An 18,165-nucleotide genomic window follows, 5' to 3' on the forward strand; every position below is an offset into this window, starting at 1 on the left:
AGTCCAACAACTCAATTGCAACCACCGCAGCCGCTAATATAAGTGGGTTGGTTCCTCTAAACCACTCAGACAATATGAGCAATGTTTTTATTTAAACTGCTGTCATTCATGTTTTGAAGATGATTGAATAACTTAATATTGCAAAATCATACCAACGAATATATTGAAAACTGTAAAGAATCTTAATTTGCAAATTTACGTACGACCCTATGTACTTCACGCGGCTAAGTTTCTTCATAGCGGTTTGAAACTGAAGACCGGGTCAACATTTTACAGTCGCAAAAAGGAAAGGGTGATTTGTTGACGAGTATAAAAAATAACAAATAGTTTATTACAAAAAACTGCATGTTAGTGAGTGGAGTTTCAGTTGAGCCTCAAACGATTTTAAAAAAGTACAAAAACGTCAAATCAGTCGAGCCTATTTAATAGGAAACAAAACAGCATGAGCTATTTCCATTCAATAGCCTATTCCCTTGTTGGGTTATATAAGATGCATTCACGCCACAAAACGATCAAACTGCCGTACACTTCTCAAACGCCGGACGGAACAGAAAAAAATGTAAAATACAAAATTTAGAGCAAATAACACTGGTTGACAAAACTTTTCTTGCATGAAGATATTCAATAGGGTTCAGGTCGTTGGAAGCGATCAATCCGAACCCGGTCGAAATTTTCATTGCAGCGCACAATGTGTCTGAGATATTGAAACAAAACTTGCTATTTTTGCTCAAACGTACAGATTTTACGTTGCGATCAAAGTGACATGGCTTATACATGAATCACGCTTCGTACAATTCCTTGCGCTTGCAAATACTCTCAATGTCTCTCATGCAATGCAGGCTCTGAGGAAAGACACTACACAGTACGGTAGTCTTGAAATAAATTGGTTCAGTTTCATTTACGATCATCAAAGCAAAAAATATTCGTTTTCATAACGTAGCAGGAGTGTAGAAACAAGTAGAAGCGACAAATCGGGAACGTTAAAGCGTGCTCGAGATTGAAATAATTTACTACGTACCGTTACCGGTAAAAGGATTAGGTACGGTCGCAACACCTTGGCCTGTCGTTCAATAATATCTAATGGGCTGCACAGAGAAGGTATGTGTAGTTGTGTACTGTGTAGACAACACTTACTGCGATTGGAAATGATTTCAAAACACTTGGTGCTTCTTGATTAGGTTACAAAATATAATGACGATGATGTAACGGCAAAAATCATATTCCACCAAAGATCAATGACGAAGAAAAAGGAAATTACAAAGTTCGACTACCACAGATCATTTTCGTAACGTCTTATGCGTTTTAAAAATGTCTCATGTTTTCTCACAGCTTCCATCAATCAGGCTGACTTGCTAACTATTTCGTGCTGCTATTTCGAAGAGTGGCTGCTTGACTTGAAGATCTTAAAAGGTCACTTCGCAGCATCTCGTTAGTGCCTATGTATTAGGGCAGTCATTCGTACTAATGTATTGTTAGCAGCAATCACGTTGTGCTTTGAGTTGTTGCTAAACGCTTCTTTACAGCAAAAAGAAGATTTAAATCATCATCATCGCGATGCTTGCTTTTGTATGTTATGAGATAGTAAGGGTAAACACTTGCGTCTTTGAATACAACGTACACCGTCGGTCGAATAACGTTGTCTACAACGCTATCGTGCAAACCTGCGCCGCCGGTGGGAGTCACTTTCTCAGGGGGTCGAACCATTGACTCTTTGCCGGCGCAATAGTCACCGGTTAGGACACGAGCGAGAAACATGTACTTGGTGTCTTCAGTCCCTTTGCAATAAAGCATCGAGTAAGCGGCTGAAGTTGCAAAGTAAGTGCCTTTGCCGAACTTGGTCCCTGAAAATAGAAAGGAAATAAATAAGAGAAAAACATGCAGATAAAAGCCTGGCATTTTCCCAGAGCAAAATCCGTCAGTTTTACATTGATTCAACGTCAGCAGACATTGAATCAATGTATTTCCATGAACCAAGTCATTTCAAGACTACTGTGTAGTCTCTTTCCTCAGAGCCTGCATTGCATGAGGGTATTTGCAAGCGCAAGGAATTTTACGAAGCGTGGTTCATTATTTAAGTTATGCAGTGGTTCTCAACCTGTGGTCCGCGGACATTTGCCTGGTGGTCCGAGAGCAAAGTCTGAAATCGTTGTTTTTTAACCCTTAGCATAAAAGTTGTTAATTTTATCAAGGCTCATCCTCTAAATTGTCGACTCTTTCCTTCGTTATGTTCGAATATGGATCTTGATTATGAACAGCTATACCGATGCATACTCAAGTTCGCTGATTATCAAGGGGAAAAGTGTTTAACAGACTGTGAGTTACGTGATTTTACAATGTTTACGTCAGCAGACGTTGAATCAATGTAAAACTGACGAATTTTGCTGGGTATTGTTTAAAGGCTGACTCTTTCTGGCAAACTTGCACACAGTGAGAGCGACACTATTGATCAACCTCCGAGTTACGAAGCAGTCCATCGTAGTCGGATGTTAAAAGTCTCACAATTAATTTTGATCTTACACCCAGGTCCCACACAGAAGTTATAGAAACGCAAATGCTTTCTATGCTGAGTACTGGTGTACATCAGTTGCTACAAAATCAGACAATCAAACATAATGTAAGTGGAACTTTCAAAAGTTTTCATTAGTTACATCAATTCTTATTTGCAAATTAAAATACACAGAGCACCAAGTGTATTTTTACCTTAAAATGGCTTTTTGCATAAAATCATGCATTTTCACTGAAATTGGCATTTTGCTCGGATTTGTTAAGCTTTTAAAGTGTCACTGATGGCTTCAATGAATAGCTGGCTTATAACTAAGGAAAGTTAAACACCAGAGTCATGTTTCTACTCCAGGTAGTCACAAAGCTACATTCAATCCTCAAGTTTTACGTCTATGGTCAAATTTGGAGGTCCGGTTGCACTCCTAGACATCAATCAGTTTAAAAAAAGTAAAGATCTTACTTTTACAAAAATGCAACACTTTAAGACTAAGTGGAAGTTGTTTAAAAAAATGTCGGGGGCTCTTAATGCACTGTCATGAGAACTCAACCTCATGCTGACAGGCGAGTAAATTCTCCATATTCACATTACCTTCGCTACAACAACGGTTGATTTTTATCCACAATGATAGAGAACTGTTGCAAGTTTATGCTTAAAAATATGTGGCCAGAAGTAACGCTGTAATGACCCACGCAACAGAAGTTACCTTTTTAATGTTGTTTAAATGTACGACAACGTTAGAACGATGTAAAAAAAGGAAAGTTCTGCTGACTGGGGAAAAACCGCACTGTAGGCCTATATCACTAAAATACTAAATCACTATTTTAAAAAAAATGTGGCTACAACCGTGTTTTCCAGCAAAGTTTCTATCGAATCCTTCGGAGCAAATATGGTCGATGTTCTTCTTTGCTGTGCCGTGGAATAGCTCTAGCTCCACAGGATGCCCTTGCACCATGCCACGCTCCACATCGTTCTTCTTGATGAGGTATTGCTTGTATAAAGATGGATGCTGTATGCGCTCAATCTGAGGTGAGACAAAAATCGTGAAGTCTATCAGTTGTTTTCCATGTATCTTGGTTTGATTGAACATCACTATTCAATAATTCATCTTGGCAAGGAGAAAACTTAATTCTGGAAGTTTCGCAAACATGTGGAAACTTTGCACCACCAGCGCAAGACCCAGTCAATTCTGAAGTTTTTGCACCCAGGTCCCAGGTGCAGTAACTTTTTCGCGAAAAAAACTTTAAATTTGGTTTTGAACATAAAATGCGAGCCAGCATTACAGTTATTGCTGCAGATATGCAGAAGCATCGTTCTACTTGAAACCAGATTGACCTTCAGATGAACAAACGAATGTTGGCAAAAGTCAAAACGCACTATCAGTGAGTGGAAATGGTGAATTTATTGCTTGTAACATATGCGAGGACTGTTTAAAAAGTATCCAGCAATGCACAATAACAAGGATTGCAATGCAGTAGCAGTGGTGTGGCATGAAAGTATAAGTCTGGGCTAATTAAGCCTACCCTGGGATGAGACGACTTTGGACTAATTATTTTCACTTTTGTGCACAGAAACGAGTTCATTGGACTGTGCTGTGGCCGAAGTTGTCAAATGCAACGGAACAGCAAACGACACATAGACTGCCTTACGTCACTCCGAAGCGCTCAAACTTTTCTAAAAAAGCCGCCTTCTGGCAACCCCTCTGGCTTGCCTTCACCAAACTGATGTGCCCGCAACACTTTTGCCATGAGCTCGTAACGCAAACGCTTTATCGGAGTATCGGTCAAGGCGCCATCGTCAAACGTATGCTGAATTTTCTAGATCGATTCGGCTTGACTATCGTCGGGCTTGATGCAATATCTCTATGCAACAAGCCCCGCTTTTTACTGCAACATACAAGTTTCTACGCTTGCGTCTGACTCATCCACAACCACAGTATGTTTGTATTTGAAGGGGAATGAAACAGACTAAAACTTTCGCTACCCACCCCACTTAAAAGCCTTAACGTCGTCACTGCTTGTAGCATACACTTTGCAGACGTGGCATTTACTTATACACTTTTTAAACAGGCCTCATTAAAACAATATCAATGGAGGTTTAAAAACAGCATAACTACAAGTAAATTATTTCAGATTGAGTTAAATGCAAAAGGTGTTACAAAATCTCACTACGATATGCGTGTAGCTTATCTTAATTAACCTCCAGTTTAATTTTTGCAAAGTTGATAGTAATTTATGGATTAATCTGAAAAACTGTCGTTAAACCAATGAGATGAGTGACTGAGATCGACAGCACTCTGCCCAGGACGATGTCACAATTTGTCTGCTGGACTGTTTCGATTCTATCGGTTTTGATTGTATACTTAAAGTGCAGTGGCAACTTACACTCACTACTTCGGAGAAAAAGTAACCTTTGCTGGAAAAGCGTTCAACAATTCTGCTGTATTCCTGAGAGTTCCGATCAAGCAGAACTTTCATCCACGCATTTCCTTTCATATCCTTCCAGTCCGAAGGCATTTCTATGAGAAATGAAGTTTGTCACATATGCACTTATCCTTCGTTCAGTTGCTCAAGAGTACTCCTATAATTAATCCTATCATCTTACGCTGTCCTTTTATTTGGCAAAAAAATCTACAGCAATCGATAGAGGACGTGTTTTTCGAACTATAGCATTATTTTTAACGGTAGCAAAAACTTCATGTTTACAATTTTGACAGATTAAGTAATAGTTTTGCAAAAGATAGTGAATAATCAGAAATAGCTATGTGCTGAGTGAGTTATTCCATGCATATTGCATATGGAATGAATGGTAACTCACTTAAATCAATGGCAGTCACAATGCGGGATATGAGCCCAGAGGATCTGATGAATTCGTAGGACATGGCAGCAAAATCGACAGTGAAATTCCTCCCATATACCGTGAAGGAACTTTTACCACCCGCCCAGGTCTGAAAAAAGGAAAAGTTGTGATCAAATAAACGGTGCAGCATTTTTAAAAGAATGATTTGACGTACGTGTTGTAATGTCTGTTTAGCGTCGATTTCGAATCAATGCAAGAAATGGTTAATTTACTGACTAGGCAGGTCTACAATGGTTTTGCAATGGACTCGCAGAAATTCTGAAAGGGTGTTATCTGAAAACTAGCGTTTGGTTTCCAATTGTCCAAATAAAACCGGGATTCAAATAGAATAATTTACTGATACCCAAAGATCCAAACTAACCCTAGTAATAAGTCATGTATGAAAACCAATGATTGAAAGCTTAAGCCCTAACGTTATCACAGCCTTCAAGAAAGCAAACAAAATATAAAAATAACATTCAACCCCAAGAGTACTCTTGATTTGCATTCACTACTATTTTAGTTCCAAACGCGAAGTTTCACAAAACAGTCTAACACAAAATAAACTGAAGAAATTGTCACAAACTACTGACATTTAGATTGCTATCTGCCAAATAACTTGTCAAAAGTTGATGGTAGCCACTAGTGGCAACCTCTTACATCAAACAGGTTTCGCAAGTAATTCTATTGGGATGCCATAAGCTTGGCATGCTCACTATTTGGATGCTCAACTTCAATTAGGTTGATAGAAAGCCGTTACAGCAGCAAGTGATTGCTGTGTCGAAAACTAAAGTGTCTGCCTCATACTTTTGTAGAAGACTGTCAAGCCGAGCAAAAAATCTACGACTCTCCTCGATTTTCACCATCCAACTCAGGCACCAGGGTTGTCAGATTTTTTTAGTTTTTGATTTATCGAAAAAATAATTACTAGTTTTTCAAGGGATTGAAAATAAAGAAGTTTTGATTCTACGTATTATTTACCTTTGCGTAAGCACTGAAGCAGTTTAAAATTCATTTATTATGAAGTTGTTGTAGATGACCAGGGCAAGCCGGTTTGCGTCTTTTTTTATTTAAATATTTATCGGGTGAACAACAATTAGTTTATTGTAACGCTTGAAAGTGAGATATGGCAACTAGCCTGAAACTGATTCTTCGTAATCGTTATTTTACACTTAACCAGCGGTACACTAACGAATTGCGTGGCATAGTGGTGAGAGTGGTCGACGCTCAAAGACATCGGTTCGATGCAGATTGATAGAATATAACGGTGTCTTGGCAAGATAGTGATATGCGTTACCACGGAAACCAAGACTAAAATCTTCAAGGATTGCTTGGATAGAAGTGATAACAACTAGCCCGGCCGTGAATGTTTTCGCTCACCTCGTACGCTCGTTCAAGTTCTCTGCCAACTCTCAGTGGCATGGCTGTGAAGACGAACGAGGAGTCAGTCCATTTCCACGTAGAAAGTTTCAACATCGTTAAGGACTCTTGCAGTTCAAACAACAATTCCCTCACAAAATCGTACAACTTCGACACGTTCTCGTTAAATCCTTTCATTGTTATCTCGGAAGTCCTGTGATCAAATAGGAATAATTGGTGCATTACAAAACAGATGAGCCTATTTCATCCTGTCAATAGTAGTTTGCTAAATTTTTTCATATGTTTTTCTGGATTGGATTCCTGTGAGATTATCATGCATCCAAATAACCCGAAGGCATCGGTACATATCACAAAACAATGAACAGCCGAATTGTCAATAACGGTTTGAGAATCTAGTTACCGTTTTGATAGCAGCACTTTTATCGATACTTCAATCTTTGGTAAAAATTATAATTTTTTAACCTGGTATTATTCGATTCTTCACCTTATGGTTGAAAAGATTAAAGGAAACTGCGTTAAATACAATAAAATTTAGTAACTAAACCTACTACGACTCCAAAATGTCAGGGACAACGAACTTGACATATCAGAAATTTTTCTTGTGTATTGCAGCATTTGTTTCATTCATAAAGACTACTCAATATTTTTTTATTGACTAACCTTTATGAACGAAATAAATTTTGAGGAAAGTTCCATTTAATAAAAACTTGTGGAATAGATTTCATTTAAATTAAACTGCAAGAAATAACTTCAAGTTAAATAACTTCAGTGCTAGTGGCTCAGATCTTCACATCACAAGATTAAGCAAAACAATTGCTAAGTTTGACAGTCATAAACGAAAGGTCGGGTCAAAGGTGAACATCAATAAAGCAAATAAGCATTTATCTCGCTTACTCTGCGTCAAAAGCCACAGTGGCCTTATGTTTGATTGCACACCGGTACATATCAATGCGATCGTGGTCGTCTAACTTCGACATCAATTCAGTTTGAATGACTTTGGTGATGAAATTACGATTTATGTGCTCTCGAATTTCTTTTTCCGCCTAAAACGAAAAGCATTACATTTGCAGGCTATTGTAGTGTTATTGGATTGGATTGCAATTGAGCAAAGTAATACAATATTCCCAGCAAAATCGGCATTTTTACGATTGTAAAAGATTGTTTTACGATTGTTTAGTGGGTTATTCTTCTCGTTCCCAAACCATGAATTCGTACAAAATACTCTAACTCGACTTCACTTAGAATTCATATATTTTCGAAAAAGAGAATGATCCTGTAATTACTTTGGATTTATGAATAGCAGATATTTTATTAGTAAGAGCGAGATTGACAAATAAGATTAATTGATAGTAATATTTTTTTTTTTACTTTCATCATTCAAACTTTTCGATTTTGTGAACACAAAATTAAAAATAAGATTAAAAATTGAATGAGTTTGCAGTTCTAGGGTAATACAACCATCTCTTAAGTCCACTGTAAAACAAAAACAGTATTCTCTGAAGGAAATCATCGCCTTAATTTATATTATATCAAATTCTGGTAAAAAATTGCTGTGTTGAAAAATCTGCAACGAAACTAAGCAACAGCACGGCATTTTCATGATAAAAAAAATAAAACAGCACCACTTATTTTGGATACCGCTATATAACGGAATGGCCCGTTTCGGCGAGTCCGATTCGGCTAGTCCGATTTGGCGAGTTCCCTATTCGGCGAGTTTTTGAAATTTTTGAAAGGAAATTATCGGCGATTTTTGAAATTTTTCAAAGGTTATCATTGCCGTTTTTACATCGTTTTACTACTAAATTAAAATTCGTCATGTTTATGTCATTCGTCATGTTTATGTCTATAAGTTAGTACTTTTAAAATGATTAGTTTGGATCAACAAATGTGTGGCCTACAGCTTGGATTGAAAGGAAATTATCGGGTACCGTAGCCCAGTTATTTCGGACCAGCAAAAATAAATTTGTTCCAAAAACCAAGTTAGCCTAACAGTTCATTTTTACATTGTAGTAACAGAATGAAAAGGCTAACCAAATGTGTGGCCTACAGCTTGGATTGAAAGGAAATTATCGGGTACCGTAGCCTAGTTATCCCAACCAGCAGAAATTGCCGTTTTTACATCGTTATGTAATTTGATGACAAAAATAACTAATATATTCTAAGTTTGCATACAGACGGTGACGTAGGATTCAAACAACCCAATCAGCCTAACAGTTCCTATTTACATTGATTCTATGTCTGAATATTCAATCGTTGGATTTGCAGAAGGCGTCGTTAGATTTTCAAAAACTCGCCGAATAGGGAACTCGCCGAATCGGACTCGCCGAATAGTAGCAGACCCGCTAAAAATGCTTGGCGAGAGCTAGATTTAAGTCGAAAACGTTTGCTTATCCTACAACAACAGATTAATCACGCTTGATAGGCCGGGACCTCCCTCCATTTTGTTTTTTGTTTGTAGTAATAATTCCGGCAAGCTTTTCCTTTAATTTGCTGGATATTGTCAAAATAGCTTATGTAGCTTCCACGCTAGCCATTTAGATAATCCAATCAACAATATGTTTTTCAGAAGCCGATTGTAGCGAGAATTGACAACGATAGACACCGTGTTTCGTCTATGAGGCTGGGTTCGTCAGTATCGCACCATTAATTCAGACTGTCACTTAAGGGCATTCGACAAAACACGGTGTATATCGCTGTCAATTCTTGCTACAAACGTCTGCGACCTGCGTATGTTAGTTAGTTGTATCATGTTGCATGTCGTGTTGTTGCGTGGTTTCGCCAGAGATTGTTTCGGTTCCTTATTTTAGACCAAGCTAAAAGCGATGCAAAGGTGTGAACGTGCTCTAATTAATGAATAATGAAGCATAATATTACAGTACTTTAAACACGGTTGTTGATCACAATTTCGTTAGTTATGCATGCGATAGTTTGGGTTAGTTCGAGCTAAATTAACCTTAAACCACTTAACCGTTATCAAGTGTGACAGATTAAACAGACAAGCATATGTAATTGCCACCCGCAGCCGCATCACCATGCTTATTTTGCAAAAAAGGAACCAAGTTACCAAGAAATAAGTTATACTTACTTCTAAAGAAATGGCACGAATCGTCAGCATCAGCAGTTTAACAACGAAATGTTATATGCTAAGCTCAACCAATTGTTTGAAGTAAAAGATGAGCTCGTCATTTGACGCAGGGCGACATGCAGTAAAATGTAGTTAGTGTTTGTATATAGTAAACGTTTTATAACACGCAAAAATATCTTTAGAAAAAATAATTGATATTTTCAAAGTTAATTCGTTTACCTGTTTTAAAGTGGTTGCGCCACATGCGTTAATGGTAATGCTATAATTGTCACTAATTGAGTAAGTGCTGGCATTCATTTCAACATGCTCCAGTGCTCGCTTTCCATATTCAGCACACTCCTCTAAAAACGATAAACAATCACCACCCATGGCCACCTGAAGATGCGGTCTGATTTGTCACTTTTTGCAGATTTTGATTACCACTACTGCTGGTGTTTGACTGACATTTTCTAAGATTTTTTTACTTTTGGCGGTCTCTTAATGATATAAAAGATTTTTGTTGCCTTGGGGAAGCAGTAGCAAATGATAAAAATTAAGTTGAAAACGCTCAATCAGACTGTTATTGAAAAATTAACAGTCTGACGAAAATCTTCGAAATCAAATTGGTTTGTTTTTCAACATCTGAAGATGTTAAAACCTATTGTGTCATCTGGGGAAAACAGTAAAAAAAGCGTAAAAATATAATTTATAGAAAAATTCATTTAAACATTCGTCCAAAGTTGGCAAAATCGGGAAATTTCTGCAAAATGTGACAAATCAGGCCGTTAGGTAGCCATGCACCACTATATAAAGACAAAGTTAATATCAGGCTGGTATGTACAGACATATCAACGTTGAATTAGAATATGATGAAATCCGATCAACTGATTCGGAGAAATTACGCTAGGCTTGATCCAAATGAAAACGAACGTCATTGAATTTATCATCAAATTTTCCACACACAATTGGTACAACATCATGTGGTTTTATAAATGCATATCATCATTTTCAAATGGACAAAAGCGTGCGGGATGGTGACAGAAAAAGTGAAAAGCCAATCTAAATAAACAATGCAGAAGCTGTAATCAATAGAGAAGTAAGTTCGAGTGAAATTAACACTTTGGCGGACCAGCAGTTTGGAACTAGTTTAACCGCAAGGCTGTTGACTCACCATAATCTTTCACAAGCTCTTTCTGAAAACAACTCATGTTGAAATGAGAGTTAACAAACACTTTTACTTTCTTGACTTCATTATCCTGTTCACATGCGACCATTTCAATTGCTTTTGCCATTGACGCTGATACATCAGCAGCTGACAAACTTGATTTTTCATCACCTAAAGTTATTGAAGTGTTTACAATAAAAATAGTGTATATATATGTTGTATGTAAGCCAAGACACAATCTAAATAACTAATAAACAATAAAAAAAAGTACAAGGAAAAAAATCCTGTATCAAGAACAACTGTAATGTGCAACGTGTATCTGTGAGTAAACATCGATTATTTCTTAAGCTAGTACACCAAACTTTGATAATAATCTTTATATACAGGTTTCAAACCTAATCCAACGGTCGGAAATGAAAACAAAGTTGCTCCAAGGATTTTGGCTTGGTTGATTGCTTCCTTAACATAGTACGTAACTTCTTCTTTGGAATGTGGGGTGATGAGATGTATGACATAGTTGCATTGAAGGCACCTTCCCAAAGTGACTCGTAAAACAGGTGTAACCAGTATGGGATTACAGAAACATTCTTCTTGCATGCGAAAAATATCCTGCTCTTGAAGAGACCGAGAAATTGTTCCTGAAAACAAATGCTTCTTTTCATTGACTGTGTTACTCCTTGTAAAATTGAATATGACAATGTCTCTACAGGGATACATTGATGCCATCTTCAGCACCACCACCTCAGTCCTCAGGTCATCACAATTTCAGATGCAAATTTTCGTGAGCTTATTTTGTGTGTGTTAAGCCTAAGGCACACAGTCAATCTCTATTTTACCCAACAAAAACGTGTTAGGTATCCGCCTCTGAATCGGTAGGCTTAACTTTGATTAAAAAATGATTGTAAGAAAAGATTTTCTAGCTAGAATAAAGCTTGTGATATAGATAAAGTGTATTACTGCATATAAACAAGCTTAAGCAACAATGCTTTTATAATCACCTTTGGAAATGTTAAAACTATCATCAACTTCATTAATGATGACATCAGCTGTGTCAAAAGCGATGTTTCCAAAGCAAACAGAGACAGTTAGACCGTTTGAATGTTCCAGGGCTGCATCTTCTGCTTCAGGTCTACGTGCAACACTGAGTGTAGTGGGATTCAATGGACTTGAATGTGCTTTCTACACAAGAATAAACACTTACGATTGCCAAAATAATACTGTAAAAAGAAAACACCATTAATTCAGTTCCTTTTGTTCATCATTAAGCAATTATGTAATCACTATCATGTTAGCCATGTAGTGAGAGTGGCTAACAAGCTCAATGGAATGCATAGAATTGTATTTGTATAGAAGCTTTTCATAAAGGATATCGTTGGTTCCTGATTACCCATTGGTTCAATCCAATAATAATATTCCAGAGGCTCATTTGCTTAATTGTTTCCGCGCATGCGTCACCTAATTCGTTAGCGCTTTACCTGCGGGAAGGCGCCTTCTCAAAGGTGGAGCCAGTATCGTTACACTGTTTTATTTCACTCACTTCAGTTTTTTGTTAATGCCGTCCGGATGGCTGAGATCTTTTGGTGTTATCGTTTGGTTTTTGTAAAGAACTATTTTTAATCCTTTAAAAAAAAAAAAATCAAATAAGCTTCAAAAGGTTGTGTGTTGAAGGAAATCTTAAAAAAAGGATAGGGAGACTTATGTTATAATACAAGCTTCCTAAATTTGAAAGTCTCCTTAAGTAACCTTGAGGAACGATCCAAATAATAACAACAATAATTTTATTTCAATGCATTTTGGCAATGTACAATACAATACAGTGTATTGTCAATACAAGAGAAATGTGTTTACCACTATATTATATTGTTTATTGTTTGATTGTGAAAGTTTTTATTCTCAAGTTGAAAAAGGCTTTTTGGAAGTATAATCATACGTTTGTAGAAGCTTTGAACCACTGGCGCAGATCTGATCACCACTGTTGGTAGCCTGGTTTTTTTTCGGTCATTTATCAGTCATTGACCGATTTTTTAGCAAAATGTCCAAAAAAAATATAGTCAATTTGGTCAAAATGCCCGAAAAAATATATATACAGTAAAGATGTACCGATATATCGGTATCGGTGATATCGGCCTTTTTTTGAGTATCGGTATCGGCATCGGTATCGGCAAAATTTGGCCGATACTAAACATGTAATAAAAAGGCGTTTGGTGCGAATTTTCTGCAGAAGCAAAGATATAGATTTTTTAAAGTAGTAACTAACGTCACATTGATGTAGAAAAATAAAAACCTGTTCAAATTTTTGATACCTCACACTCCCATGACTTCATGCGCACACCTTTTGGCATTGTTTGCTTACAGTGATTCTTTCACTCAAACAAAACGTTTTGTTTCAGAAGTTTTGCGTTGTTTGATTCTTAAGTTGTGAAGGAGACTCAATTTCTCCAATATTTATCATTTGTGTTTCTTTTTTACTCTCAACAGAGGATAAAACCAGGCCAGGACTGCCCAGGTGGCAAAAATGTGTATAATTTTGCATCGTTTTTGCGTTGCTGGACGTTTGGGGGACCCGTGTAACTTGGTTCTTTTTGGTGGGCTGGTTCTGTCGATTTGTGATTTGGTTTCCGCATTTAGTTATGGTGGACTCGCCAAGCTTGGGCAATGTCGTGGCGGAGTAGATGGGAGCGGTGAGACTGCGAGTCCTCGCTGGGCTGGTCAATAAGTGGTCTTGTTGCACCTGGGATGGCGGCCTCGTTGTGGGGGGAGCGTTCTTCTCAGCTGTCGGAGCGGTGCTGGGCACTCACTGGTGTGGCGGGTTGTTGCAATTCGCTGGCCATAGCGGTGTGGCTTCCACGCTAGCCATTTAGACCATCCAATCAACTATATGTTTCTCGGCAGCTGTTTTGCAGCAAGAATTGACATCGACAAGAATTGAAATGGCTAGTGTGGAAGCTGCACCGTTGTGGTTGGCGGGTCGCAGCTGCTCGCTGTGCTGGTGGGTGCTCGGCCTTGTGCTGGTGGCCGGGAGGGGCGCTCCTTTCTTCACGGTGGGGTTGTCGTCTTGGGCGCGGCAGGACCGTTTTGATTGGTTTGGTGAGGATTCGTGGTCCCATTGCTTTCGTGTTGGGCCTGCTAGTTCTGCCGTGGAATTGTTTGGGCTTGGTGGGTATGTTGCAGCGAGGGGTGGAAGTTGGGTCGCGGACTGGTGGAGCCGGCTTGCTGGGGGCAGCCGGGTTGCATAGTTTTTTTGGACGTTTAGCAGCGTGGGGGCGATGCGGGATTGTGCATTTTCGCTGCCTGGGTGGTCTTGGCCTGGCAAAAGCTTTTCAACCAAACGACAAGCGCCCTTAGGTTGCATATTACTTGTCGAATAGTTTTTGTACGACTACACAAATCACTTGGTTTACATTTTACATCTTATTATCAATTATGATAGCCTATTTGGAGAGTTTGCGCAAACACTTTATTTAATTTTTCAGAAACCCCAATTATGATGTAATGTTTCTTCCCTTATACCCTAGTCCTCAATTATGGTGGCCTTTCATTACTAAAACCTACTATTATGACACAAAAATGCGGTTGAGATTGGATTCTTGAATCTTTAATAAATTATATAATACCAATTGAAAGCTTTTTTTAATAGTTTTATGCAAATAAGGTAAAACTTAGCATTTGATATAATACCTTGCAAATACCAAAATTGCATCTTTTTGTAACACCATAGTATCGGCCAAAATATCGGTATCAGTATCGGTATCGGCCTAAAAAAGTGATATCGGTATCGGTATCGGCCACAATATTGGTATCGGTACATCTCTAATATACAGTATATAATCAATTCGGTCAAAATGTTTGAAGAAACGTTTGTCTGTTCTAACTTTTCTCAGATAAAATACGACAACATTTCTCTGCGAAACTTAATGTTGTAGCTATTGAGGAAGTGCAAATTTTGGTTAGTATCAGCTACTCGAAAGGAAATATTTTCATAAAAAAAATGACCGAAATAAATAAAAAATGACCGAATTTTTTCAAGTCATTTTGGACAGATGACCGAAAAGTCTCAGTGAAAAAAAAACAGGTTGGTAGTGTAAAATGCTGCCTGAAAATGACTCCATCCGCTAGTTGAAGTTGAACAGATTCAACATATATATACCAATACTCTTATCAAGTTAAACCATCACTCTTGGTGTTCTTCATTAACTGAGTTAATGCAGATCACAGTGCTAGACTAAATAGGCTATTAAAAGTCACTTACTACTGGGGTCATTCCATGCCAAATGAGCAAATTTTTTGGAAAAATTACACATGTCATAGATTTTATTGAAATTTGGCATACTTGTAAAGAAATATGAAGAATGCAAAAAAAAATTTGAAAAATTTGAAACATAGGTGGAGAGAGTTATAGGCATTAGAAAAATCACCATTTTAGCATGTTCCAATTCAGTGATTTTGTCCAATTTCTTGTCATATTTCTAATTTCTTAACTTACGATCATACAATATGACTGAAAATTGCTAGACAGACATTTGAAGACCCAAGGAATCCAAAAATATAGATTAAAAAGTTGACTGAGATATACTTGATATGATTATAGAGGTTTCAATTTGATACATGCATTTTTCAGAGGTCAAACTTTAGGGGCCTATAAAAAAAAATGGGTATAAAATTTAAGAACTGAAATTCACATGTTTTATACTTATACCAATATTCTTTCATGTCAAATAAAAAATATGAATTAATTTTGATAACTACTATGATAAAAGCTAAATTTTCTGACTTGCAAATTTTGTTCTTTTTTACACTCATTATTCAAGATTTTTGTCTATGACATCACAATTTACATTATTGCTTGTTGATGACATCACAATTTACACATTGTTTGTTATGACAATTGTTATGTAGCTCATGAATGAATTGATTGCTTGTTGATGACATCACAATTTACACATTGTTTGTTATGACAATTGTTATGTAGCTCATGAATGAATTGAATACTGGTAATACACTAAGGTTTAGTGTTGTAGGCCATGCACCATAGTAGTGGTAACTTGTACAGTTAATTACTCTTTTCTGTGATTTCAATTTTAGGCTGTCCTATTAGTAATGTATTATTTCCAACATGCTCGACAGATCTTGCTACCCGGAAATATACTCTTCCCACTGTTCAAGTGTTCAAATCCCATATCTGCTTGAAGCAGAGAAATGTCAATGTTCATAATAAACATGTCCATCTGTTTCTACAAGACCACCAATGTCCACAAACCCAATGCTTCTAACCAAGTGAATTTTATGGCACAATTCCTCCATTTTTTTCCAATGTTGCATTGCTGTGATGAATCCATAACAATTGTGTTATTGTAAAACTAATAGGACAACCTAAAATCACAGTTAAAAGAGTAATTAATTCTACAAGTTACCACCAGTCTACTATGGTGCATGGCCTACAACACTAAACCTTAGTGCATTTCCTTTACCAGTATTCAATCCATTCATGAGCTACAAAACAATTGTCATGACAAACAATATGTAAATTGTGATGTCATCAACAAGCAATAATGTAAATTGTGATGTCATGGACAAAAATCTTGAACAATGAGCGTAAAAAGTACAAAATTTGCAAGTCAGAAAATTTAGCTTTTATCATAGTAGTTGGGTGCAACCTAGTTCGTACCCTGAACAGTTTGTACCCTGAAAAGATCGAGAGAAAAAATTCAAAAAAGCCGAAGTTGCTGTTCGAAGTTTCTGCAAACAAACAAACTGAAAAGATCAATAGAAAAAAATAGAACAAAGCCGAAGTCGCTGATCGCAGTTTCCGTTTTTCCGCAGTATCGGAGTTTCCGCAAACAAACAAAAAAGATCGAGAGAAAAAATAAAACAAAGCCTAAGTCGCTGATCGCAGTTTTCGTTTTTCCGCAGTTTCAGCAAACATTTTAAAATTTCCGGTAATGATCCTAAGAGTTTGCCGAAGTCGCTGATCGCAGTTTTTGCAAACATTTTAAAATTTCCGGTAATGATCCTGAGAGTGTTTGTTTGTTTGCAGAAACTGCAATCAGCGACTTCGGCTTTGTGCTAGTTTTTCTCTCGATCTTTTCGGAGGGAAAATTTTAAAATGTTTGTGGAAACTGCGATCAGCGACTTCGGCTTTTTTTAATTTTTTCTCTGGATCTTTTTAGGGTACAAACTGAGGGTACAAACTGTTCAGGGTACGAACTAGGTTGCATCCATAGTAGTTATCAAAATTAATTCATACTTTTTATTTGACATGAAAGAGTATTGGTATAAGTACAAACATGTGAATTTCAGTTCTTAATTTTTATACCCATTTTTTTTATAGGCCACCAAAGTTTGGCCTTCAAAAAATGCATGTATCAAACCTTTATAATCATATCAAAAAGTTCTCTGTCAACTTTTTAATTTACATTTTTGGATTGCTTGGGTCTTCAAATGTCTGTCTAGCAATTTTCAGCCATTTTGTTTGATAGGTTAAGAAATTAGAAATATAATAAGAAATTAGACAAAATCACTGAAGCGGATCAGACCAAAATGGTGATGTTTCTAATGACCATAACTCTACTAATATTTAAATTTTTCAATTTTTTTTTGCATTCTTCACATTTCTTTGACATGTACATTTGTACAAGTATGCCAAATTTCAATAAAATCTATGACATGTGGTGTAACCCATTTGCTCATTTGGCATGGAATGACCCTACTACAAAATAATTCATAATCAAACGTTAAGCAAGCTACGGTAAAATTAGTTGATAAAAAATAAAATTAAGTTTGCTATTGTTACAGATTGGTACTACAGTTTAAGCATGTTACCATTTTCCATGAAATAGTACATCTCAACTTAAGTTCCAAAAGCTTCGAAAAATCCTTCCAATGCGGAGAAGAAAAATGTGATGTCAAATCTGGCAAGGAAAATGGCAAAACCAACTGATCATCCATTATGAGCTTAGAAGAAATTGGGCCCATTGTGATAACTCAGTATATTTAACAATAAGCCATAACGCTTTCCAGAAAAGCATTGTCATGAGCCAAAAAACCTGAACATCATAAAAATTAAATTAGTGAAATTAATAGCTTGCAGTTAGTAAATTGTATAGCCTAAGCCTACCGTAGCCCACGCTGTACTTATGCTCCTGTGAAATCAGCCCCCCTGGGCCTGGACCAGTGGTGTATCCTGGTTGATTTTCGTAGGCATGCAGTGGAAGGAGGTCA

The 18,165-nt window shown here is 37.1% G+C and overlaps 1 protein-coding gene across 2 annotated transcripts; it reads right to left on the reverse strand.

The window, feature by feature from the left end:
* Positions 1 to 150: 150 nt before the first annotated feature.
* LOC145765355 (protein mono-ADP-ribosyltransferase PARP14-like) lies at positions 151 to 17,947 on the reverse strand. 2 transcript variants are annotated; one of them, XM_082577161.1, is made up of 12 exons: positions 15,363 to 15,493; positions 12,423 to 12,566; positions 11,946 to 12,126; positions 11,343 to 11,585; positions 10,954 to 11,118; positions 10,023 to 10,144; positions 7,613 to 7,761; positions 6,719 to 6,911; positions 5,318 to 5,447; positions 4,885 to 5,018; positions 3,347 to 3,524; positions 151 to 1,841 (listed from the first exon to the last, which is right to left on the reverse strand). In XM_082577161.1, exons 4-12 carry the CDS (start codon positions 11,542 to 11,544, stop codon positions 1,483 to 1,485), a joined length of 1,632 nt encoding a protein of 543 aa, XP_082433287.1. In that variant the 5' UTR covers positions 11,545 to 11,585; positions 11,946 to 12,126; positions 12,423 to 12,566; positions 15,363 to 15,493; the 3' UTR covers positions 151 to 1,482. The 2 variants fall into 2 exon arrangements, with proteins under 2 accessions (XP_082433287.1, XP_082433286.1); XM_082577160.1 differs by lacking the exons at positions 12,423 to 12,566; positions 15,363 to 15,493 and adding an exon at positions 17,767 to 17,947.
* Between the last annotated feature and the right edge of the window lie 218 nt (positions 17,948 to 18,165).

This window comes from Aplidium turbinatum, chromosome 2 (assembly GCF_918807975.1).
Source record: "Aplidium turbinatum chromosome 2, kaAplTurb1.1, whole genome shotgun sequence".
Taxonomy (NCBI): Eukaryota; Metazoa; Chordata; class Ascidiacea; order Aplousobranchia; family Polyclinidae; genus Aplidium; species Aplidium turbinatum.

What these genes read in the sequence shown, in the direction of transcription:
- LOC145765355 (XM_082577160.1), bottom strand. Translation starts at nt 17,919, where the DNA reads ATGGGCCCAATTTCTTCTAAGCTCATAATGGATGATCAGTTGGTTTTG. An exon ending in GCGCAACCACTTTAAAACAG is followed by an intron (nt 7,762 to 10,022) that starts GTAAACGAATTA and finishes TTTTCGTTTTAG; the next exon opens with GCGGAAAAAGAAATTCGAGA. An exon ending in AACTTGAACGAGCGTACGAG is followed by an intron (nt 5,448 to 6,718) that starts GTGAGCGAAAAC and finishes TCCTTTTTTCAG; the next exon opens with ACCTGGGCGGGTGGTAAAAG.